This window comes from Microcebus murinus, chromosome 12 (genome assembly GCF_040939455.1).
Source record: "Microcebus murinus isolate Inina chromosome 12, M.murinus_Inina_mat1.0, whole genome shotgun sequence".
NCBI lineage: Eukaryota > Metazoa > Chordata > Mammalia > Primates > Cheirogaleidae > Microcebus > Microcebus murinus.
The window spans coordinates 17,714,169-17,739,057 of record NC_134115.1 but is presented as its reverse complement, the minus strand read 5'-3'; the positions used below and the strand labels follow the sequence as shown (position 1 = coordinate 17,739,057).

At 41.3% G+C, this 24,889-nt stretch overlaps 1 protein-coding gene across 12 annotated transcripts in view; it reads right to left on the bottom strand.

The window, feature by feature from the left end:
- TLE1 (TLE family member 1, transcriptional corepressor) overlaps window positions 1-24,889 on the bottom strand; it is a 90,653-nt gene that overhangs the window by 45,982 nt on the left and 19,782 nt on the right. For 4 of the 12 annotated variants that reach the window (XM_012736276.3, XM_076008589.1, XM_076008593.1 and 1 more), the window contains 4 exons: window positions 16,310-16,372; window positions 14,680-14,784; window positions 793-997; window positions 40-56 (listed from right to left, as the gene is read on the bottom strand). In XM_012736276.3, coding sequence (XP_012591730.1) covers window positions 40-56; window positions 793-997; window positions 14,680-14,784; window positions 16,310-16,372 — 390 coding nt within the window. The other 8 variants (XM_012736277.3, XM_076008591.1, XM_076008596.1 and 5 more) reach the window with 4 other exon arrangements.

Sequence of the window (24,889 nt, the reverse complement as noted above, 5' to 3'; positions counted from 1 at the left end):
GGGGGACAGTGTCCGTGTGCAGCAGGCGGTTGTACTTACTGTGCCCGGCTCTCTGTCTGCTCCCGAGGTTACCAAGAAACGCACAGACATGCCCGTTCAGACACAGAGGCAAGGACAGAAATAAAAAAAAGGGGGGAATAATTAGAACACAAGCCCCAAACAGTTTTAAAAATGGCTTTTATTTATATAAGTCATTGCACATTCCTAATACAGTGATTTCCTGAAAATTACAGTATTTTGTAAACATAAGATTTACAGTTTAACCATACACAAAGCCTATTTTTTTTTATTTCTTGACAGAATAAATTACTTTTCTTCAAAAAATTAGTCAAGTGCAATTTTGCCCAATATTTAATGCACACTAGAATTAAAGCCTATGAAACTAAGTAGTAACAGATGCAATTATCAAACCTTTCATTTGAACACATTCACTTTCAAATTTAACTTCTTATTTCGCCCCATTTAACAACATTACTTTCTTTGAAAATTACCCAATTAAGCAGTTAACAGTTTTCCATAATATCGTACAGGCCACTGGCATTAACTAGGCAGTTGCCAAGATGTCAAGATGCCTGCCATCTAGCGAGATCGAGAAATTTACAGATGCCCATGGCAAACCCTGCAAACTTCCAGGGTGGGACCCGTGTTTCAGTGGAAATCTTTGCGACAGTTCCTCTTATCTCATTGTTTGCTCTCTGTATAGGTTGGGGCTTTCTTTAGCGATGCACACAACTTTGCAGCACTGAATGGGTATGAGGACAAAGTCCTAATCTGGCTTGCCCGGCCTCTCACCTCTGTGGTGCTCTGCGTCATGGTGCTTCTTGTCATCTTTTATTGCCAAGTGAGACTGCCCACTCAGAGCACTAGACAGCGCGAGAAGGCCGGCGCTGCCCCCGAGGGGCGGGATTCCAGGAGGCTGCAGTCCCGAAGGGTGAGGCGTTAGGGGTACTGGGGGTCCGTGGCCGTGAGAAAGGTGCTGGGCTTGCAACTGCTGCTGCTGTTGGTGGTGGTGAGAGAGGAGGTAAAGGAAGAGGAGGAGGAGGAGCAAGAGGAGAAGGTGGTGGTGGCCGCGGTGATGGTGGTGGAGGTAGAATCCAGACATGACAGGAGAAGATGGAGGACACACAACAGAGACACACATACACACACACAGGGAATCAAGAGAGAAACAGGGAGGGAAAGGGGAAAAAATGCAATTAGTGCTTTCAGTTCATCAAAAGCTTTCACCTACTCACAGTTACCTCTCTCCACCTTCCCAAAATATAACTCTCGCATCTACACTGTCACTTTCTGGTGTACCTCTCCCCCTGAGAGGTACATACCCCCACCCCCCAGGTATGCCGCCAAGGCTGGCTACATTCGCAAGCACGCTGAGTTAATTCCATCTCTAAGCACCTCCGGGGATGAAATCCAGTATTGCCATTGAATCTAAGGTGCCACAGACTTTAAAACTCATCCTGATTCAGAGAGGTTAAAATGGGCGGGGGTGGGGGTGGAGGAAGAGGTGACATGCATCCCACAGCGCAGCAACCATCTCCCGACTAGTCCCCAGTTACCAGGTGACTCCATTTTACCCTCGCATTCTTGCATTAACTCACCACAATGGTATAATGAGACAAAACCAAAATAGTGTTTTTAATGAACAGGATTCAGAAAGGAAGAATGAGCATCTGGGTGTCTCTTATGTACCACCCAGGCACTTACGTGTCCTCATTTCATGAAGCCCTCTCAGAACTGCAAGGAATTACTGATATTCCCATTTCCCCAGAAGAACAAAGACTCAAAAGCATTGAGTAGATGGCTGTGGCTGTCCCCCCAGGTGGGAAGGGACTGCAGCCAGTGCAGGAAGGACCCTTACAAGCTGCTCTCTTTACACCACCACCACATACAGGGGGGAGGGTCTCAGGGGGCCGGGGGCAGGCTGGTGACAGCTAGAAAAAACCTTAGAGACAAAATGCTGCTTCTCTTTGGCCTTTCTCCTAAGCCCCACACCTCAAACTCACCTCCCCACCTTCTAGGTCACCAATGAGAACACTGAGACCCAGAGAGGTTAAGATCCTTGACGAGGAAAGCGTTTTTCACCAGCTGTGTGGGACGCCAGCCAGAGCGACCCAAGGCCCTGTCCCCCACACCCGTCGCCTCCATCACACTCATTCCAGAAGTTCTAAGTCTTTTTGCGTTAAAACGGTATCGTTGCTCTCATATATATGTAAAAGCATGTTGTATGAAATGAGAAAATACCCAAGAAATGGCCCCTGCACCATGAATCTGGCCACATTTCAGCCATCCAACATAAAACTCGTTTTTGATGAGACTGTAAAAACGATTAAAGCTCAACTTCTAATGTTAGAAAATTCTTCAGATTCTGATTTGTGCTCACTTCCCCGGGACTCAATTACTCGTTTTATTTATTACCCCCTTGCGTGTACAGAATATATTACATCTTCACACCAGACGCTTGGTAATTCCCACCCAGCCCGCCGATTTTTAATGGGATCCCAAACACCCTTCCCACCCTCAAGCGTAAGAGAAAACAGCATCTTAAAACTAGAAATTGGGTGTCTAAGGTAACTACTTTTTTTTTACAATAAATTTTCAAACACTTCTAGCAACTTAAAAAAAAAAAATCTTTAAAGAGCCAACCTTTTGAAACTTCCGTTCCTTCTTCCAAAGCTAGCATAGTTCTAATTAGATGGAAAATGGAACGGAGGGGGAGGTCAGAGCGGGCAGCATTCATAGTATTCTTGGAAAGTATTTATAAACCACTCATTCACCACTTGAGATCATAATAACAATTTCTTTACGCATAAAATCACCTTCCTGTCATCCCAAAGACACTAATTCTTGCTCTGTCACCTTTTAAGAGCTTGGCAGTAGTGAGACATAAAACTGGAGAAGCCTGCAGCAGCACCACGGTCCACTAGGCGTGCTCATTAGCACTTAATTAGGAACTAGACACCTGCCATGAGAAATGTGCTCGGAGAAGGATGAGGAACAGGTCTGCCCTACCAGCAATTACCATCATTACTCGGAGAGTAAGAGCTATGTCCGGCTTCTGTGGGGGAAAGGCAGCGATGCATACACAAGCAAGTGCAGTGGGGTGATTAAGCACGGCTCTAATTAAAAGAAGATGAGAGAGGCTAAGCAGAGGGGAAGGAATCTAACTACAGGGTGGAGGACACCACCTCTCACCCCTCTCTGCTTCCCTCACACTCCCCCCAAAAATCCAGAACAGAGTCGCCAGAAGATGGCTTCGGAGGTGGGATTTTTATGTCACAGCAAACACATATTCAAGGTAATTATCTGTATATACAGGAAGAAAATAAAGATTCTGCCCCCCTACCCCCTGCCAAAAAAAAAAAAAAATCCAAATCAGCTTTCAGACAGATGAAGTGGAAGAAACAGACTCTGATAGATTATTGACAAGAGGGGGGCTAACATATGTAATAATGGGGCTTCCCCCACGTCTGTGACGTAGAGCTATGCAGTCAAAACTGACAGTTAGGCTGGTGACTATGCACAGGGACATTACTAGAGGTAACTGGGTTCTTCCATCCTTAGCTCAGGCATGATGAAAGCTGCTGCTTTTTTTCTTCTTTTTTCTAAAGCAAACATCCTGTCAAACTGAAAGGCTTAGTACTAAGCAGCACCGGGGTGATCACGCCTGTTGAAGGTGCTGCAGTTCCAGGCAGTGTGGACACACCCCACGTTCTACACTGTTCCTGCTCCCAGACAGCATCTGCACGTCCAGTGTCGGGGCTGAGCTCAGCACGGCCCCCGCTGCACAGATGAGGCTGGCTCAAAGCTAAGAGGCCTGCCTGGGGCTCTGAGCCAGCAAAGCATGAGGCGTACTACGAGCCTTTTGTTCCCTAGATCGTCAATTCCCCTGTAAACCCAGCGTCCCGGTCATGTTCCCAAACACAAGAAAGGAAGAGGGCACCCAAACTCTTTCTCCACTGCAGACTTCAGGTTTCCATCCTCGCCCCGCCGACCGGCCGCTCTCAAGGGCGCACCACCACACACGCAGAGGCCAATCCACCCTCCCCATCAGGCCTGAACGCAGTGAGGGGTGGAAGTTTATTCTTAAACTGCACAAGTGCCATCTCTCTTGTCCCCACTTCTCACTGCCTGTCCCTACATCTGAGAAAACAGGGTATCATTTGCTCCCAGCTCTCTTCCAAGGAAGCCCGTAACCAAGAATCAAGACTAAACAGAGAAGCCTCTGGCTTTTCTCAGAAGTAGATGCTTAATATTACAAATAAAAAGTGTCACTTCTAAGATAAAGCATTTGTTTAAATGAATAGAAGGCTCATATCTAGAAGAGTAAAACAGCTCACTCCAAAAGGTCTGCCCACACCTGTCCTACCTGTCCCCTATGTCCCTCTAGAACTTTCTCTCTCAGGCTGGTAACCCATCACCTTCACCAAGAGGAAAACGCAGGAATATTACTTAATATTACTTAAAGAATATATTTTAGGACAAAAGTGATGCTGACATTGCCACACAGCCAAAAACCCAATGGCTCTGTCAAGCAGGGGGATTTATATGCATCTTGTCCCTCTGTGACCGAAATGAGCGCCTAACACATTTGGAAAACTACAGGATGTTTTTCAACGTGACAGACAGCAAGGGCAGGGAAAATAATCCTTCCACCTAGCCATTAGTTTAGGGTAATTAGGAAACTTTTTAAAAAGTTAATGCTTGCAGGTTTATGCAGCACAGAATACACAGGCAGAACAGTTTGTAAAGCTATTAGAAAAAGGCGTTTTTGATGAGTGATGGTGGTTTTCAGAAATACAGCTGGTTTCTCCGGCAGTCAATATAGACCCCTGGTTCTCAAGCAGAGCCAATTTTGACACCCTGCCCCCCCCTGCCCTGGGGACATTTGGCACTGTCTAGAGATATTTATGGTTGTCACGTTGAGGGGAAGGGGGCTGGGGCTACTGGCATCTAGGATGGCAAGGATGCTGTAAAAACATCCTACAATGCACAGGACAGCCCCCACCAGGGAATTATTGAGCCCAAGATGTCAGCAGTGCTGAGGCTGACAAACTCTCATCTAGATCTAAGCCGAAATTCTGTCCCATTACATTAGAATTCATGTTCTTATATGCCAAGTGACTTGCCAAATTATTGTTTAAAAAAATAAAAATACTTTCAACATTCAAGCATTCACTGTCCCTTCATCACCATCCAAATATCCTGTCACAACTCAAAAAATGAACATCTGTCTTCCAAAGCTGATTCCACTAACAATTTCAAATTTAAAACAAACAGAACGCCTTACATCTTACAAAACAACTTGGGAAAGGGCTACCCTGAGAACTTTCACATACTGGTGTGCTCTGGTCCCTCAAAGGGAATTATGGAAAGGTTCAGGTTTGGGAACAAAGAGATAAATGCACTTGCTCTAATCAAAATAATCTGAACAGGGTGAGATTGAGACAAATAAAACAAACACCAAACCCTGAGCTAATGATACTGAAAACCCATAAGGAATAAAGTAACCTCAACCATGTGTAACAACAGCCACACATTTAGAATTTTAATTCTTATTTTACTTAGCATAGCTTGGGTCAACTATGTTACTATAATGAAATTGTGCTGTTTACATTCAGAGCTTTAAGGCAATGGTGCAGCAGTTTCTACAGTTTTGTTTCTAAAACACAGTTTTAGCACATGGTCTATCACCATAGAGCTGCCTATACCCACCTTTTACTCACTAGATGTCAAGCTCCCCACTACCAACCACTAAATAAACTTTATTTATTTATTTATTTATGTTTTTGAGACAGAGTCTCGCTCTGTTGCCCGGGCTAGAGACCATGGCATCTGCCTAGCTCACAGCAACCTCAAACTCCTGGGCTCAAGTGATCCTTCTGCCTCAGCCTCCCGAGTAGCTGGGACTACAGGTGTGCTGAGTCACCATGCCTGGCTAATTTTTTCTTATATATATATTTTTAGTTTTCCAAGCTAATTTCTTTCTATTTTTAGTAGAAACAGGGTCTCACTCTTGCTCAGGCTGGTCTTGAACTCCTGACCTTGAGCAATCCTGCCCCCTTCGGCCTCCCAGAGTGTTAGGAATACAGGCATGAGCCACCATGCTTGGCCTAAATCAACTTTAATTTCTGAAATTTAACCCACTTTATAAACCTCAAAAGAAACTAGGTAAAAAAAAACAAACAAAAAACAAAAAAAAAAACCTATGTCACAAAAATCACAAACTTAACCCAATCCAAACTAAAACCATGCCTCTAAATGGCATCTCTAATGCTAAGAGTGACAGTGAGTGGCATTTGTAGCACTTGGTATTTAAACACTTTTAAAAGGGGACAAAAATGTGAAACATAGCATTTATTGACAGTTCTCTCCAAATAGCCCTTCCTTGATTTCTGCTGTTTCCCTATTTTTTTTACAACACTCAGTTCTTATCTTGGGAGACTTCAGAAAAATGAAAATTGGTATGCTATGTAAACAAGTGGGAAAGAGCCATCTGGCAGCAGAAACATCAAGGATGGTACTAGAGGAGTTATCTGAAAACCTCCCATTATGTGAATGGCCTCTCACATGAAGAGGGGCAAGGGTGATAAACAGGTAAAAACTGCTTACGGGGGCCAAGAATTCTCCAGCTACTTGAAGATAATAAAAATAAAATAAATTCACTAAAAGACCCCATTTCAATGTAGGAGTGCAAAGAAAATAACACATGGGCAACCTAAGGAATGTGAAAAAATATTTGCAAATGGCATCTAATAAGGGGCACATATCCAAAATATATAAGGAACTCAACTCAATAGCAAAAAAAATCCAAAAAACAAAAAACCCAAATTAATAAATGGGCAAAAACCCTAAATAGACACTTCTGCAAAGATGACATATAAATTGCCAATAAGTACACAAAAAAATTCTCAACATCATTAATCATCAAGGAAACGAAAATCAAAAGCACAATGAAATATCACCTTATTTATGCCTGTTAAGATGGCTACTATCAAAAAGACAAGTGATAACAAATGTTGGGGAGGGTGTGGAAAAAAGAGAGCTTTTGTACACTGTTGTTGGAAGGTAAATTGGTATGGCCATTATGGAAAAAGAGTGTGAGGTTCCTCAAAAAGTTAAAGACAGATCTATAGGCTGAGTATCCCTTTTCTGAAATGTTTGGGACCAGAAGTGTTTTGAATACCAAATTTTTTTGGATTTCGGAATATTTGCATTTTGTTTACTGATTAAGCATTCCTGATCTGAAAATCTGAAATCGTCATATTGATGTTCAAAAAGTTTCAGATTTTTGGAGCATTTTAGATTTTGGATGCTCAACCTGAATATGATCCAGCAATTGCACTTGTGGATATATATCCAAAGGCAATGAAATCAATACGTTGATATTGAAGAGATACTCATGTTTCTCACAGCATTATTCACTATAGCCAAGAAATGGAAACAACCTAAATGTCTGTTGATGGATGGATGCACAGACAATGTGGTATATAGATACACAATGGGAATACTACTCAGCCTTTAAAAAGAAGGAAATTCTGCCATTTGTGAGTGACAACATTCATGAACCTGGAGGATATTACGCTAAGTGAAATAAGTCAGAAAGACAAATACTGTATGATCTCACTTATATGTGTAATCTAAAAGAATGCAATTCATAGAAGCAGAGAGTAGCAAGGTATGGGTGGGGAGGATGCAATGTTAGTCAAAGGGTACAAAGTTTCAGTTAAGCAAGATAAGTTCTAGAGATCTAACTATGATCGCACCACTGCATTCCAGCCTGGGCAATGGAGCGATACCCTATCTCTTAAAAAAAAAAAATAGTATTAATACTGAACTGTATACTTGAAATTTGCTAACAGGTTTGATCTTAAAGTGTTCTCACCACACATGTACATACACAAAGGGCGGTATGTGAGGTGATATGCTATGTGAGGTGATGGATATGTTAATTAGTTTGATCATGGTGATAATTTCCCAATGCATGTATGTTGTATACCTTATATACAATTTGTCTGTCAATGATATTCCAATAAAGCTGAATGAGAGAAAAAGACACATAAAAGCAAAACTGATGGCATGTACACAGGCAGGCACCAGGACTAAGAGTCAACGCCTGTGAGAAGGAGACAGTGCTTCACACCCACCAGGATGGCTAAAATAAAACAGATGGACAGTAAGTGCTGGAGATGATGTAGAGAAACTGGAATGCTCATACACTGTTGCACGAATGAAAACCGGTGCAACCACTTTGGAAAACAGTTTAGCAATTGCTGAGAAAGTTGAATATAAAGTTACCATATGACCCATCAATTCTGCTGTCAGGTACAGACCCAGGAGAAAAGAAAGCATGTCTGTACAAAAACTTGTACACAAATGTTCACAGCAGCGTTATTCATAATACCCAACAAGTGGAAACTATCTAAATATCCATCAACTTATGAATAGATAAACAAATGTGGTATATATTAATGAATGGAATATTTGTCAATAAAAGGGACTAAAGTACTGGTGCATGCTACAACATGGATAAACATTACGCTAAAAAAAGAAGCCAGACACATAAAGTTACATATGTGATTCCATTTATAGGAAATGTACAGAATAGGTAAATCCAGAGATGGAAAGCAGACTGGGAGTGACCAGAGAGGGGGCATGGAGAATGAACAGTAATGAATATAGAGCTTCTTTATGGAAGTGATAAAAATGTTCTAGAATTAGGCAGTAGTGATGGGTGCACAACTTTGTGAATATACTAAAAACCATTAAATTGTATACTCTGAAAGGGTGCATTTGATGATATGTGTATCACATCACATTTTTAGAAAGTAAACACAGAGTTGTAACTCCTAAAATGGGGTAAAATCCATTCTCTGGAGCTTTTTTCTTCCCTTTGGGAAAAAAACATATAAATAATGCCTTGTTTCAAAGAATGAAGTAAATGTCACATGAAAATATGTGGGAAAATTAAGAAGTAAATAACGCTTCAGTAATTCATCAAATAACTAAAAAGCATGATTATCCAGAAGAACCCAGACACTGAGGCCAACTCTGCATTTGTCAGAACCTAGTTGTACTCTCAGCTTAAAAAAAAAAAAAACCTAAATATAACCAAATGAAAAAAAGGATTAGACTTCCTTGCAATATTGCTCCTTCTCTTTGGAAATTTAATAAAAGGGCTAGACTAGTGCAATTTAAGTAAAGGGTATGTCACTAAATATAAGTTAGCAGAGCCAGAAGATCCATGTTTGTTGTAGCTATTTAGTCTTCTTCTTTCAGTAGCAGGATATGCATTATTCTCCTAGGGCAAATTTGTTTTATAAAGAAACCTACAGCTGGGTTACTGATGGGCTTTCCAGGGATTAACTGCATACTCATAAGAATAAGAGGCTAACTTCATCCTCTTAAACTTCACACACTACAATCCCATAGATAGCTGACAGCTATAGCCAAAGGAGAAAAATAATCCAACATTTTGCTAATCCTTAAACCAATCATCTCACGCAACAGTGGAGAGTCCTTTAGGTCTACAACTCAATCTCTTAGAGACAGAAAAGCTCCTTCTACAGACACATCAGTTTGTATTCACAGCCACCTCCTACACAAACATACACAGACAGACATCATAAAATACCCTAGACTTTTATTTCATACTAAGTCGTTTTAAAGTACAGAGAATTATAAATCTGTCTATGGAGCAGGAATATACAAATCTGACCAATAATCTGGAGTTGCATGAGCCCTGACAGAAGTTAAATTCATAAAAAACAATTTAGACTACATTCAAATAAGTGAGAAAGGAAAACAAGCTTGCCTAGATTAAACCCAAATTTCTTGAGCTCTTGAAGTTCACAGGCATTGCTATGGAAAACTGCTCAAATTTTCTTATGCCCAACCGTATGTACTAAGGCCACTATCAGAAATCTGGCATTTTGTGGATGGGTAGGACAATCCCCACTGGTCATCTGCCCGTCTCTTCTTCTTTCTTTCTTTCTTCCCAATTTTATTACAATGGCCCCTGTAACCTCTCAGTGCCAGCAAAGGCATTGTCTGCCTTCATAAGCAAGCCAATGATGTTCCATCCTCACATTTTTGCTCTAAATTCTGTCCCCATCTGTTTCCAAAACTTAACTTTTTCCATTCACAGTTTTGAACTTTTAAGTTTGTGCATCACGAGCTAAAAGGCAGTGCTTTTTCCACTGCTGTGTCCTTATTAAAAGTCATTCATGCACAACAACTTAATGGCAGGAGCAGAGCATCTGCTTGGGTTCAATCTCAAACACCCACATCCATGTAACCACTAGAAAAGACAAAGGAGGAGGTGACCTGCTGTTTAGACCAACCACCCCCCCCACAAGGGCTTGGCCAACTGGACCCACAGATCTGCGACAGGTCTGTAAAGAAACCAGGCAGACAAAAACTGCAGGGCGAGGAGTCAGGACCACGTGCTCAGTGAAGGCTGCCAGCCAAGGTCTTATCCCCACAAAAGCTGTGCCGGTAGATGGCATTACCATTTACAGATGGGGACACTGATAAAGATTAACTGACTGTACGCGGTCACAAAGCTGATAAATGGAGGCCAAGTGTCCTGCCCAAGTCCGTCTGATCCTAGGCACTGTCCAAGGTAACATGATGTAAATGCTCTTGTATAGATTACCACAAACACCATGAAGTTGGGCAACAGGTGGTTAGAAATAACATCTACAACAATGCGACTGTTTTCTCTAAAAAAGAAAATTTCACTCAACTGATTTTTTTTTTTAAAAAAAAAACTATCCACTCAAAAAACAACCATCCCTCAGGGAGTAGGGGGAAAGTGACTGAAAAGAAGCACACAGGAACTTGCTGGGGGGACGGAATCCACCTGCGTCTTGTGGAGTGTGGGTTCCTGGGTGCACGCAGGTGTCAAAAGTGATCACACTGTACATTTAAGATCTGTGTATTTCACTACATAAAAATTATATATCACTTGAGAAAAACAGATCTGTGTATACAAATATGTATCTGTAGCTATACAGGGATACAGATACCGATATGAGACACTATTATTTGCGGTGTAAATGTGATTAACCAATTATTTGGAATCCCAATCTCAACTAAAATCAATTATTTACTATCTAACAGAGAAAGCAGAAGAGAGCTTTCTTTAGTTCCAAACTTCCCAAATAATAAAAGTGGAGAACGGTTTTGACGAATCTTTCAGTTAATTCTCTCTATATTCAGGTAGTCATTCCACAAATAAGATGTTACAACACTGAATGACCAATTTTGTTTTGATCATTCTTAAGAGAATTCCAAATTAAAAAAAAAAAAGATCTTTCAAGGAATGTTGCTTAAAGTGTCAAGTCAATCCTGATCTAAAAACTCAAGGTCCCAAATGAGTAAGTTTCACAATGCAATTTGTTTTCCGACACCAAAGTGAGCTGCTGGGTGTCAAACCAAGTAAACCCAGTGCCTATTAAGATGTCTGCACTATTAATTATCTCTTTAATTGCTATAAGAACACAACATGTTTAATGGCAAAAGAGCTGGTAAAAAGCAAAATACAAAAAGTAGGGCTGCAATTGTTACTCTGCCAGTCATAAAATTTGCTATCAGTCAAAAAGCTATTTAAAAAAAAAAAAGTCAAACAAAAATATTTCAATAGTTTCTCCAGATATCAAATACCTGAGCTTATCTTCCTTAAATATCAGTACTCTATGTCTTACATGGACGGCAGGTGCTGTGGTAGGAAATAATTAAAATTCAGTATTTTCTATTCGATATGAGAACTACAATTTCTATGCTAGTGAGAAATGGGCACCATTACCACACTCTACAAGGATAGGAAAAATATAACCTTACTTCCTCCTCAAAGAGCACCCACAGGCCCAGGACACACCTTGAGCTTATCCAGAGACTCATGTCCTTGAGCAGATTTACTTTTTCCAGGTTTCCTAAAGAGAAATATCTTTAGCCCCATCAAGCAAGCAGTAAGCTCCCTGATTGTACCTTAAAGGGAATGAGTGTTTCGGCTCATTTGCATTTTAAAGGGTACTCTTTCATGATCTTTCACACTTGTAATAGATGTCTAAACCGTTAAATTACTATTTCTTTTCTTAGCCTGAAAGTCGATGCAGACTAAGAGCGTGGCCTCTCCCATTGTTCTCTACCCTAAGTCGGTCCCTGAACAATACTGACAGCTGCTATCAAACCAGGCTGCATTTACTCTGCGAGCAGCTGCTGCTTGTAGGAACAGACAGTCTCCTGGTACCCCCTCCCCTCTGGGGAGACAGGTTGACACACTGCATGTTCAATGAAGGGGTGCAAAGGTCCACTGAATTGTCAACCCAATTTTATGCTACTTCGATTTTCCAGGACGCACACAATTCCTTTCAAGCAAAAATCAAGCATATGCCAGAGCATGAAACTTATGGTGCGGGATAATTATTGATCACTACAGACTTGAAAAGAGCCTTCTGACATAAATTAATATACTGATCCAAAAATTACAATGATAAGAACCGCAAATGCCAGTATGGTGAAGACATGCAATGGGTGTAACTCGTGCGTTGGGCCCAGTTCACCAATTTGGGTGACTGTTGCCACGCTCTCCAGAGCTAATCTGCCTTTATAATCTCAACAACATTTTTCCTGGACTAATGCCATTCATAAAATTAGAGATTCATCTGCCCTTCTAAAACAACCACTATTTTTATTTTCTGATTTAGCTTAACATGGGTATTACCTATAAACATCTGGTTAATACAATTTCCTCCTTTCCAAAGTGTGGGTCCAAAGGAGATTGACAAGGGCTGGGCAGTGCGCCTTAGAGAATTTAAACGTGAGCGCTTTACCATCAAGAAATTATGTGTAAAAATTTAGAGCCTATCAGAAAACAAACATGTTCCACAAAGTTTAACTGGGTACTTGAGAACTGCTTTGCATATGTTTTCTTTTAATCAAAACAGGCTTTTCCATCCTTATTCATTTGGATGAAAAAATTCTGTGCTGGAGCTACAAGTACAATTCACTATTAGTCTTTGCTAATCAAACACGGTACATGTGAAAGTACCAGTGAATATTTGATTTGATCTCTGAAATAAAGCAATTCATTACACAAGAAAAAGGTACAGAAGGCAGCAGACAAATGCAGATGTAATTGTGTTTTTTGTTGAATGTGATTAGAGAGCCCACTAAGTAACAGTCAAAAATGTGATACTGAAGGGGGAGAAAGGCAATGCCTGGATCTGGGGGGGAAGAGGAGGGAGAATTGTTTATGCAGAGCTAAGCTGTCAAGTGTAATAAAGCAGCTTGAATAAAATTTAAGCTGAAAATCCACTGAAGCTCCCCATTTCAGGGAGGAAAAAGCTATTAAAAGGAAATGAAGGTCACCCTCCCAGTTTATTTCACCTAATTGACTGCCAATAGCTTACCACAGACAACCCAACTGCAGATCTGCAATTGAGAAACTGATGAAAGGAGAGTTTTCAAGCTGAGGCTCATTCTTTAATCCTCCTTGGCTCTTATGTTTTTTCTCCATCTCCAGTTGGGATGTAATTTTAAGCCCTGATGGATTAACTGGTTCCATTGTCTGTGGCCGTCATTGGACTATGGCACTCTTAATCCGTACAGCAGCATGTCTAATTATCATTACAAAGTGTCTGAGGGAACTATAAAGACCAGCAGGGCATCTTCTCACAAGCAATTAACATAAATTGATAAATGAGTGATTTGAATCTGCTCAAGGCACTCACATATGAATAAAATCAGAAAGGACGGTCCCTTGTTTCAGCTACTTTTTTCACTTGGTCTGGAAGGGGCAGAACACATGAGAACCATCCCTGGTCCGGCAGTGGTGGGGGTGGGGGGACGAACTCATGCAAGGGGTGGAATGCGCGGTTCACTGGGTCCCCTAATGCAGAGCAAATGACTTGTGATTGATCACCAGTCACCAGCATGGAGCACTGACTGAACTCAACAGAGGAGAGCAAGAGCCCCGGTGAAAGGCTAGAGAGCACCAGGGCAGACAATTAACACTTCTTCCTCAGCAAGAGAGCGCTCTTTTCATTGGTGCGCCCCTGAAAAATTCATGAAAGAGGCACAAGAAAGAGCAAACAGTTATATAGGTTCGAATACCCTAGAAAGCAAAAGGCAAAAGCAAAGATCACTAAATGAAATGATAATTCAGACACCTGTCTTGACCTCACTGTGATCTAACATTATAAGACAGAGGTAAGGAAAATATTTAAAACTCTAAACTAAAGCTTTTACTTGACTAATGGAGCAAGAATGGTTTAGGTGACACAAGGACAAACTACATTTATTTTCTCATTTAAGAGCAGATTTAGAGCCAGCACACTGGCGTGCACCTGTAAGTCCCAGCTACTGGGGAGGGCTAGGGCGGGAGGATCGCTTGAGCCTAGTAGTTCAAGGCCAGTCTGGGCAACATGGGGAGACCACATCTTTAAAAAAAAATTTTTTTTAATCAACTAGCTAAAAGTATATTTATTTTTCTTCCCCTCCTAAAATGTTTCTTCTTTCAACTTTCTTATGCTAAGCCCTCTTCCTGTACACAACCCAGCACATCCTGACCCCTCTGCCCTTATCAAATAGGTCAACATTAAGCTACACAAAATTATATCTGTATATATATACACTAAGCCATCAAATTAATAAGAAATGAAAGCTGGTTATACACACTGTAGGAGGTAGACCTGGTAGGCCACGTACCCCGATGATGGCATTCAACTCTGCCATGGTCACCTGTTTGGCACGTTCGACAGCCTGGGCCACTTGCTGTTGATGCTTTGAAAACAAGGAGAAGAAAAGGTGTTAGCAACAGCCGAGAACTTCATTGCACATTCTAACATCACAAAGACAAATGCAAAGCAGGTTGATGTACAAGGGTTTAAATACATAGTTTCTAAGCCTCAGGTTATCTCACGGAACACCAGGAGAAGGAAAATAGAGTGGTGCTACCCTGTATTCCTGAACACCACCAGTCACTACTTAACTTCTGACAATAATGGCTGAGACTAACAGAAAGCCAAAAGGGACATCAAGAATAACAACTTGGGCTCGTACAAAATAAACAGAATGGGTTGTGGAAGATCACTCTGGTTCACAGAAGGGGTTTGCAATGGTAAGTTTGGGCAGAAATTTAAGGCAATTTTAAAGCACTCATTTCAATACTTAAAAATTTAGGCATTAAATCTGCAATCACTTCTCTGATCAACAAATCTTGACCCACAAGCAGTTTCCTGAAATTCTTGAGAATCCCTCTCGTTCTTTTATAGCCTTTTGATTTTTTTCACCCTCCACAGGGGAAAGGAAGTACCCCACCCTCATGTCAAAAGATGGAAACTCACCCTGTACACCTCCCAGCTCCACCCGCAAACAGAAACAAAGCATGAGAATGGAGCACAGAGACCTGGATCACTAAAGTCTAACGAACAACTAGAATCAAAAGGCCAACAAATCTATATCGTAACATGGGACAAAAGTCATGCTGGAAGTGGTTGCTACTACAACAGAGATGGTGACCATCCAGCATGGAGCAACAGATGCCAACAGAGCAGACACCCAGCATTCCAACCCCCCGTTCAATAAGCTTTCGCCCTGCCTCAAGACACATTTGCACTGTGCACACTCACAGTACATTATAGCATTTATTAGCTTGTATCCAAAAGGAACGTAAACCTTTCAAGGCAAAACTAAAATATAAACTAAAATACAACGGTCTTGAGTCAATTTCATATAAAGAGCTTTTCCCCCACAAAGTATTAAGGTTAAACCTCTATGACTCTGTAACTAAATATAATGGCTTATCTACACACCTGACTCAGTTAACGTAATGTGAATTCCTATTTTGGACTATTATCATCTGCCCCCTCCATGGACAGCATTAAGTCAACCAAATGGATATACAAGGACAAAAGACATAACTGCTTCCATGGTAAAGTCAACCCTGACAGAACCATTTTTAAAAGTCAGTACAAGAATAGCTCTCTAATTAAAAGATATAAAGGACACCTGAATCATCAGTAGCTATCAAGCTTATACTACTCAAAGCAAGCAAAAGCATTATGTTGGATAGTCGTTTTGCAGTTTTTCACAGAAAAAAATTAATTTGGGAGTTGAGCTATTGTCGCCACTTCTACAGTGCGCTCTCAGATGTGCTAGATAGACTAGCAGGGGGTGCACACACTTCAGCTGTAACAGATGTTCTTCACACTTGTTCCTTGTGATAAAATTAACATCTTAAAACTAGCTAATTTGCAAACAGAGAAGCAACATAATTGCACTTTAACAGCTGAACAGTTTTACTTACTTCCTGAGACAGAAATGGGATGACTTGTGCACAAATCGTATTCAATCTCTTGGCGATTTCAGTCTATAAAGACAAAGCCATACAAATGTTTAGAATACTTCACAATCAGTTTAGAAAGGTAAAACTTCATGCCTCCAACATTGCAGTCCCTCTTCTACCTCACTCTGGAAGGCATACAGTTGTTTCCCCAGGTTATATCACTAATATCTATCTTGAGATAAAAACAGTAGATATCAATCCCACTTGCAAAGTTAAGGCACAACTGCATGGTTTATTGCTCACTTAATAACAGATAATGAGTAGTTTAATGGAGTTGGAAAATATGTGTGGTATAAAGCTATATGATCATTTAATTTGGCGATTCTTAAGCCCCTTAATGGATTTTTCCAACAATGGCACATCTATGTCGTTAAAACAAGTTCATTCAAACTGGAATCAGAAGCCACTGGAGCCACACAGCAGTGTCAAAGCAGTCCAGCTTCCACAGGAGAGGCCTAAGGTGACAGAGCAGAAGAAAGGGACCCACTGACCTCCTTCCCACACATGTACAATTGAAACGGGATTTTAATGTTAGTAGCCTTCATTAAGTCTCCAAATTTCAAACAAGCCAACAAAACATTACTGAAGATCCTCGAGTCTGCAGTGATGGTCAAATACCAATATCTGGAAATTTTACCACAATTCAGCATCCAATGCAAAGAACTCACTGACAGGGGCCATGGGTCAGCTGAACATAAAACAAAAGGCGTCTTCACACAATGTCACAAGCTGTTTTAAAGAAAGCAGGAAAAAATTCTTGCTCGGCTTCAGATGCACAGCAGTCCCTCTGCTATAAGGGACAAACTAGCAAGAGAGGGGACAGAGGGTCCTCTGCTCCCAGCCTAGGGGAGGATCCACCTGGCTACCTCCAACACCCTGCAAGGCAGCTCTGCTTTCCTCTAACTCTGAAGAACCAGATCTGCCTTTTTTTAAAAGGAAAAAAAAATTCTTCCATAAAGAGGCCTAGCATTGACTTTATTTACTTCATCATGTTCTGTCAATGCTTACCTTTTTTTTTTTGAGACAGAGTCTCGCTTTGTTGCCCAGCCTAGAGTGCCATGGCGTCAGCTTAGCTCACAGCAACCTCAATCTCCTGGGTTCAAGCAATCCTGCCTCAGCCTCCCTAGTAGCTGGGACTACAGGCATGCGCCACCATGCCCGGCTAATTTTTTTTCTCTATATATTAGTTGGCCAATTAATTTTCTTTTTTAAATTTATTTATAGTAGAGACGGGGTCTCACTCTTGCTCAGGCTGGTTTCGAACTCCTGACTTCGAGCAATCCTCCCATCTCAGCCTCCCAGAGTGCTAGGATTACAGGCGTGAGCCACCGAACCTGGCCTGTCAATGCTTACTAAATGCCACCTCTAATACTGAATTGGGCAATGAAAATGATCATGAGGAGAAGAAAATTAAAAAGCACACAGTCCGTGCCCTTGAGAAACAGAGAATGGAATAAGCACAATATAGTAGAAACCCCAGGAACTTTACAATCAAGGATATAAAAAAAGAGCCTCCTTTTGTCCTCCAAGATGACTCCAGTTAACTAAGCAGGAAAGTCTTGGTTTTATGGGCTGGATGTAGGCCAGCCTAACTCAATTCTCCCTGACCACCAATGAGACAGAGTTATGTGCCATGCCATGGAAAACATGTACTAGAATAAGAGGAGATGACTGATACATACAGCAAACCCATGCACAACCTGGCTTTTAGCCAATGAGGCAAAAAGATGCACGCAAAATGGGTGCAGCTGTACCAGGTACCAAAATAGAGCTGGGTCAGCCCTATCCAGTTCATTTGTTCACAGCCACCCAACTCAGGCTAACTCAAGGTGATGCCTCTCCTAGAAAACACAAGTGTCTTTTGCAACAGGGTTCTGCACTGTGTATCAGGTGCATGTAAACCAGGAATGCCTTTCGTGGACTCCTACGTAGGTCCTTGCTCCCTACCCCCTGCCTACCATACATTCGAGCAGCATTCCATACTTTACTCCAAAATTCACACTTAAGGTTTTCCAATTCTAAAAATGATATATGCTCACACACTGAGCACACACACATACACAGATGTATATAGACAGACAAACAGAAAAGAACGTCAACCCCAAGTCAGTCACCCAAGTAGCCTGGGTAACACGCTGGTGACTCTGGGGCATCACCATTCCAGGCTCTCACTATACGTGCAGAGAAGGCCAGCCACAGAGAGACACGCTTTAATACCCAAGGGTCCACTTATATACACTGCCTTTCCATAATTTGTTTTCCACTCAAAAAAATGTGTCACAGACACCCTCCCAGTCAATAAATATCTACATTAGTAAGTGCATCAACATATTCCACCATATAAGGCATATAGATGTTTAAGCACCCTTGGCATCAGTAGGTATTTACGTTTCATCTAATTTTACTCAATCACAAACTCTGTGTCAAATAACCCTCCACACAGATCTCTAAAATGAATCCCTAAAAGCGAAACTGCTGGGTCAAAGTGTGGGCATATTTTAAATTGCAATGCAGGATGCCAAAGTGCCCAGCAGGAAAGCTGCACCAATTCACATTGTTGCCAGTCTAGGAGGGCGCTTGCTCTCCCAGCCAGTGTCCATATTGGGTCTTGTTGACCTTTTTTGTTTCTTTTTTTTAAATCTTCATCCATCTAATAGATCAAAAAAAAAAAAAAGATCTCATTTTTATTTGCACTCCTTGGATTCTTCCTGAAGTTAAATATTTTTTCATATATTTACTGGTCCACTATATTTTTCCTTTCTCTATTTTTCAATGGATGTTTCATCATTGTTGTCTTTTGGTAGTAGTTCTTTACATAAGACAATTATTAACCCTTTGTCACAGTTTGCCCAGCTTGCCACTTGTCTTTCAACCTTACTTAACATGGATTTCTTGCCGTATAAAACTTCTTAAGTTTTTATTTGGCTAAACAAAAAGAATTTTCGTCCTATGCTTCTGGCCTTTGGGTAAGGATTAGAACACACCAAGATTATAAAAGCCATGCTTAATTTTCCTCTAGTGGTGCTATGGCTATACTTTTTAATACTTAATTACTTGATCTATCTGGAATTTATTTGGTTTACGATGACGTCCTCATCTTTAATAACAACTCTGCTATTACACAGAATGGCATCAAAGTAAAATCAAGTATGGTCAGAGAACAGTTAAGACCCAGTCTTAACAGAAAGAGCTTGTTGTAACCCTTTAATAACATTAAATTATATTTTTTAAAAGTACAGATTAAAGCAAAGACAATATAGTAATCCCTTGGTATCTATGGGAGATTGGTTCCAGAAACCCCCAAAGATATAAAAATCTACAGATGCTCAAGTTCCTTATATAAAGTGGCATAGTATTTGCATACAACTTATACACATCTTCTCATATACTTAAATTATGTCTAGATTACATTATGATGCCTTACAATACAATGTAAATGCTATATGTAAACAGTTGTCATATTGGTACTATTCAGGGAATCATGACAAGAAAAAAGTCTATGTTCAGAATTTTTGATCCATGGTTGGTTGACTCCACAGGTGCAGAACCCATGGATACAGGAGGGCTGACTGTACCGTGCAAGCTGGGTTAGACTAAGACTGAAACAGAAGGAGGAAAAGTTAGAGCCCAGAGCTCAAATTGACAAAGAAGCAACCAAAGCCATACCATATGTTCTAGAAATTCTATATAAAGGGTCTGGAGAAGAAACGGAAATAGGAGCAATCCCGCCCTCTGCCAGGTCTCTAAACCCTAATGTTCAGCAATATCCTGACAAGTGAGCTTGATTTCTGAACCAGGAAACCTAAACTCAAGTCTTACCTCTTCTCCTTACAAGCTAAGCTGGCTTAACCTGGACAAGGCACTGAGCTGCACAACGTCCACGAGAACGACCTGTCACCTGGCAGGGCTTTGTGGATTCTAAGGCATCACACCACCACCTTCCCAGGAGGACTTCCTGAACATATTCCCTGTCACCTAAAACAGTATAAATGGCAGCAGCATAAAAACTGGCAATAACTCTTAGTTCTATCTCTTGCTTTCAACACAATTGTATTCTGATAAGATTCTTAATGTGGCACCAATTAACAAATAGTAGTGTCTTCACCCATGCTTCTATTTCTGATCAGGACTGCTGGCTGGATGTTGGACGCTGCTGCCTTCCACCTCTTCCAAAGGCTAGACAACTGCAGTGAAAAACCCTGTGAGCTCACTGTATCTTCCACCTGGAAATCATTCTCCTGCCCAAAGATGAAGGTGTATTTGGTGCACCTGCTGAATCACAAGATTTATAAATAAACTTTTCCTGTGCCTGGATTTTTGGCACTGTATAAGGCAAAAACAATAAATCAGCATTCAAGACCTATCCCCAAACCAGATCTGCACAGAAGCCTCCACCCAGAAATTTAAGCAGCTGAATGAAGGGCCTAGCAGCACCAAGCCTAACTTCACAGATAGCCACTGCTCACTGAGGCAGAAGGAAGCAGAAGTAGTCCAAATGACACGTCTGAAACAATCTTTTATTCTCCTGATCTATTCCAACTCCCCTCACTGATTTGGATATGGTAATAGTTGGCCTTTATTATCCAAAAATCTGGGTAAACTACTACTAGGCGTCCTGAGTCATTTCAACTGCTGAGTCTCAGGTGTTCTACCTGAGTAACGGAAACACCACCAATCTAGAGTTTCATCAAAATCAAGTCATTCGATATGTGAGCAAAAGGTTTCTGCTCACATTTGCTAGATGCTATTCCAAAATGCTATACAAATATAAGTGATCTTCCTCATCCTTCAAGGCCTACCTGAAATCCACTTAGAAGCTGTCTTTCCCTGTCGAACACCAGTAAACACACTCTTCTCTAGGCCCTTCAAGATCCTCCAATGCACTTACTGTCATCATTTGGTAAACTAAACCTATATGCTTAAAAATCACATGTCATATAAAGCTTCCATATACTTTCTTGACAGCTGTCTGCACAGTCTTCTCAACACAAGATGAGAAGCATCAGGAAAATAAGACTCTTACTAAATACTAATCCCCACTGAAACTCATCCCAGGGTACATATTCAAAATACTTTCAAAGTCATGCTTCACTGAATTAAAACTGAATCTTTATGTACCCCAAAACTGTTCCCAAACAGTGCTAGAGAAAGATCCTGTTTACAAAACGAAATTGTATGTTAACAGGCATAAGACTCATGTACATATATGTTTTAACTGAGCTAAAATATGGCCAAATACCTCAGGGACCAGCAATCAATCAAACCCTGGTGTACCTTGCAGGGCTTTTAAATTCAAGGTATGTTTTTCTGGGCATCCGAACTTCAAGTTTACAGATTTTATGATCCCTAAGCTGGTTCTGCCACCTTTTCATACTCCCCACACCTTGTCTAATTACAATATTGAAGGGCCCACTCCTCAATGCCCACCCGCACACTTCCCCACTACACACAAAGTAATGCATAATGAGTGTTCGAAGCTCAAAACAGGGTGAGGACTGTTTAAGAGTAATTGCCCATCAGTCTCAAAGCAATCCAATGGCACCTTGCCCAAAGTCAGCTTAGGGAGGGGAAACTCCACCAGCATTAAATTGCAAATTGATGGATCATAAAAAGTGGTGCTTACGCTCAAGGCTGGCAAACTGATCTTTTGGTTTCTTTGAACCAAGCGGGAAGCCAAGATACAAACACTGTGGAGTATTGGTAAGAAGTGTCTGGCAACAGACAAACGGGCAAGAACATGAAAACAAAGCACACAAAGGAAATAAATAGATCACCTCCACATCCCTTACTGACCAGAAGTTTCTGAGTCTGTGAAATGACAACCTTAAATACAGAAAGAAGTTCAACCTCACCAGCAACCAAACAAAATGCAAATTTTGTTGTAAGTAAGGTGGGACATTCAGAACCAGTAAAGGTAGTTTAAAAAAAAAAAAAGAATAACATCCAATGATGATGAATCCTCAGGGAAACTGGAACAATCGTACATGACTGATGACAGAGTAAATTGGTACAGTTGTCTTGGAAAGCAACTGGGCAATGTGTTTCAAGAGCATGAAATTATTCAAACCCTTTGGTAAGGCTTCCCACAGCTAAAAATCTATCCTAAGGAAACAGTTCAAATGAAAAGCATTCCATGCATGAAGCTGTTCACTGCAGCACTGGTTTTAGAGCAAAAGAGAAAAAGCCAGGTGATAAAGATGTAGCAGCAATTCAACACATCACAACCATCTGCCCAGTTTTTGAAAAACTTACCATTTGCACTCGCGATAAAACAGTTGTCTAATACTAGAAGAACACTTATTTAAACACACTACACCAGCCCACAGGCATGGTAAGTAACCATTAAAGTCATATTTATAATGATGATGCCAAAAAGTCCAACACATTTGCTAGATGAAGCAGGAGGAGAAGAACAAAGATGTGGGGTTAGTATGCCTGTGGATGTTTTTTTTTAAACATCATGCATGTGGCCAAGCACTGTAAGCTGATACCCAAAACAAAAACAGTGATTATGCTGAGATGGCAGGGTTATCGATGAGCTCTTTTCCCTTCCAGTAACCTTATGAACACTGCCCCGGATTTCTTGTTTAAATTCATAATAAAATTCAGAAAAGAGAGAAGAGTGGTCATGCCCACTATGCCTGCAAATCCAGGATCCATTTGTGTACCCAGCCCTTTTAAAACCTTTAAATCACATGGAGAAGCCAGCTGCCTAAAGGAAATGATTTGCCCAAGATCATAATGCAAGATTAGAAGCCACATTCCCTGCCTAGTCCTTTTTCAAGGAAGGAGAATTAGGAAATTGGGACATACTCAAGACCAGAAATGGAGCTGACAAAGTCAGCCTCCAATGCAAAGCAATACAGGTGAATGGCCATACAGCCAACAGGGCTGCAGCAGCCACAAGGCCACCATGCCATCCCTTAGCCAACAACGGCAGTACAAGAAGTGGCCCTAGTTTGTCAATGACAGGTTCACTGAATCCTTGCTACTCTGGCAGAGCTCTGCACTAAAGAATAGGCATTTTATAAGGGACTTCAATTATAAATTGCAAACCTTAAACGAGTTGCAGCCAAACTCACTTTAGTGTTCTCCTTTACAGGCAGAGAATTAACCATCAACCCTAACATCAGACCATCTAGCCCACCAGTAGAGCAAAATCCATAAAACCACCTTCAGTTTCAGAAGATGACATCTGATAAACCCAAAGAAAATTAGAGATGAATAAAAACTACGTCAAAAATGATACACACACAAAACACTGCAAATACTCTTCCAACACTCCCTTCCCCTTCACAGGAGAAGAAACATTCTTTTCCAGAGGCTTCCTTCAGAATATTTGTGACTCACAGACTCTCCTTCATCATAGCACCTTGCTCACCAATTTGCTCATGAAAAGGTAAATTTATCTTCAATTCTAACGCATCACAGTAGCCTTGGTTTAAAATCTGACTACACTACTAAAATAAATGATTACATTTTGGGGAATCCAAATTAAAATAATGTGGGGTATCTTTAGGTTGAGGTTAGAATGGTTAATGAGGTTTTCAGTGGTGCTCAAACTTGAGTGTGCACTGGGATCACTTGAGGGGCTCGTGAAAACAAAGCAGGGCCTCAGCCCCAGAGCTTCTGACAGAGGAGGTCCAGGCCTAAGAATGTGCATTTCTAACAAGTGCCCAGGTGATCCTGAGGCTCCGCACTTTGGGAACCCCTGCTGCCTGTTATCATAGCATCCACTGCTCAGCACCCCCCAGCCCCTCTGACATCTACTCTCTAATCTTCATGCAGACACCAAGTCCCCTGTGAGAAAGAACTAAAAGGTTAAAATAACTTGCCTAGGGTCAGAACAAGCTAGTGGAGAAGAGGTCAGGCCCTCCTCTCCCCAAATCCTTGCAACAACACGAGGGTCACCTTCTCCACACATTTTTTACAAAACACTGAGGCAAGAACACGAACCGGGGGTGGAGGAACACATCCGCCTCCCGTGGAAAACCTCAGACACTGCTCATTTAAATTATTCCACCCATGGCAATGTCATCTCGCCCCTTCTTAAAAACCTATGATTAAAACAAAACAAAGAGTACCAGATGACAGAAACCCTTTAGAGGCTCAACTAATCAGAACATAAGTCACCAATTACTGGCAGATAATAACTTTTATGTTGCATCCCCCTCTCATTTGGCAGGCAGCTCCTGCAGCATTCGAAGCCTGAGCTCTTTCCAACTGGGCCCAGACTCTATCCTTTCCCTGCTCATCTTTCACACTCACAGCTTCTCTGAAAACAAGGAGGGGTTAAAAGAATGGAAGGGGGGGAAAAAAAAAACACCGAAGGCTGCTCAGGCAGAGATAGCAACACTAATTGCTCCCATTCTCTGGCTCCTTGTGAGGCAGATTGCAGAGGCCTGCATCTCCGGAGAAAGCTCTCCTATCTTCGAGGCAGCTCTCAGCAGAGCAACTCAAGTGCCCTTAATTGTTTATGTTCTTAATGCAGAGCCTCTTGAATGCATTCATTTTTAATAGCAGGCTTGAGTGTGGGGCCCA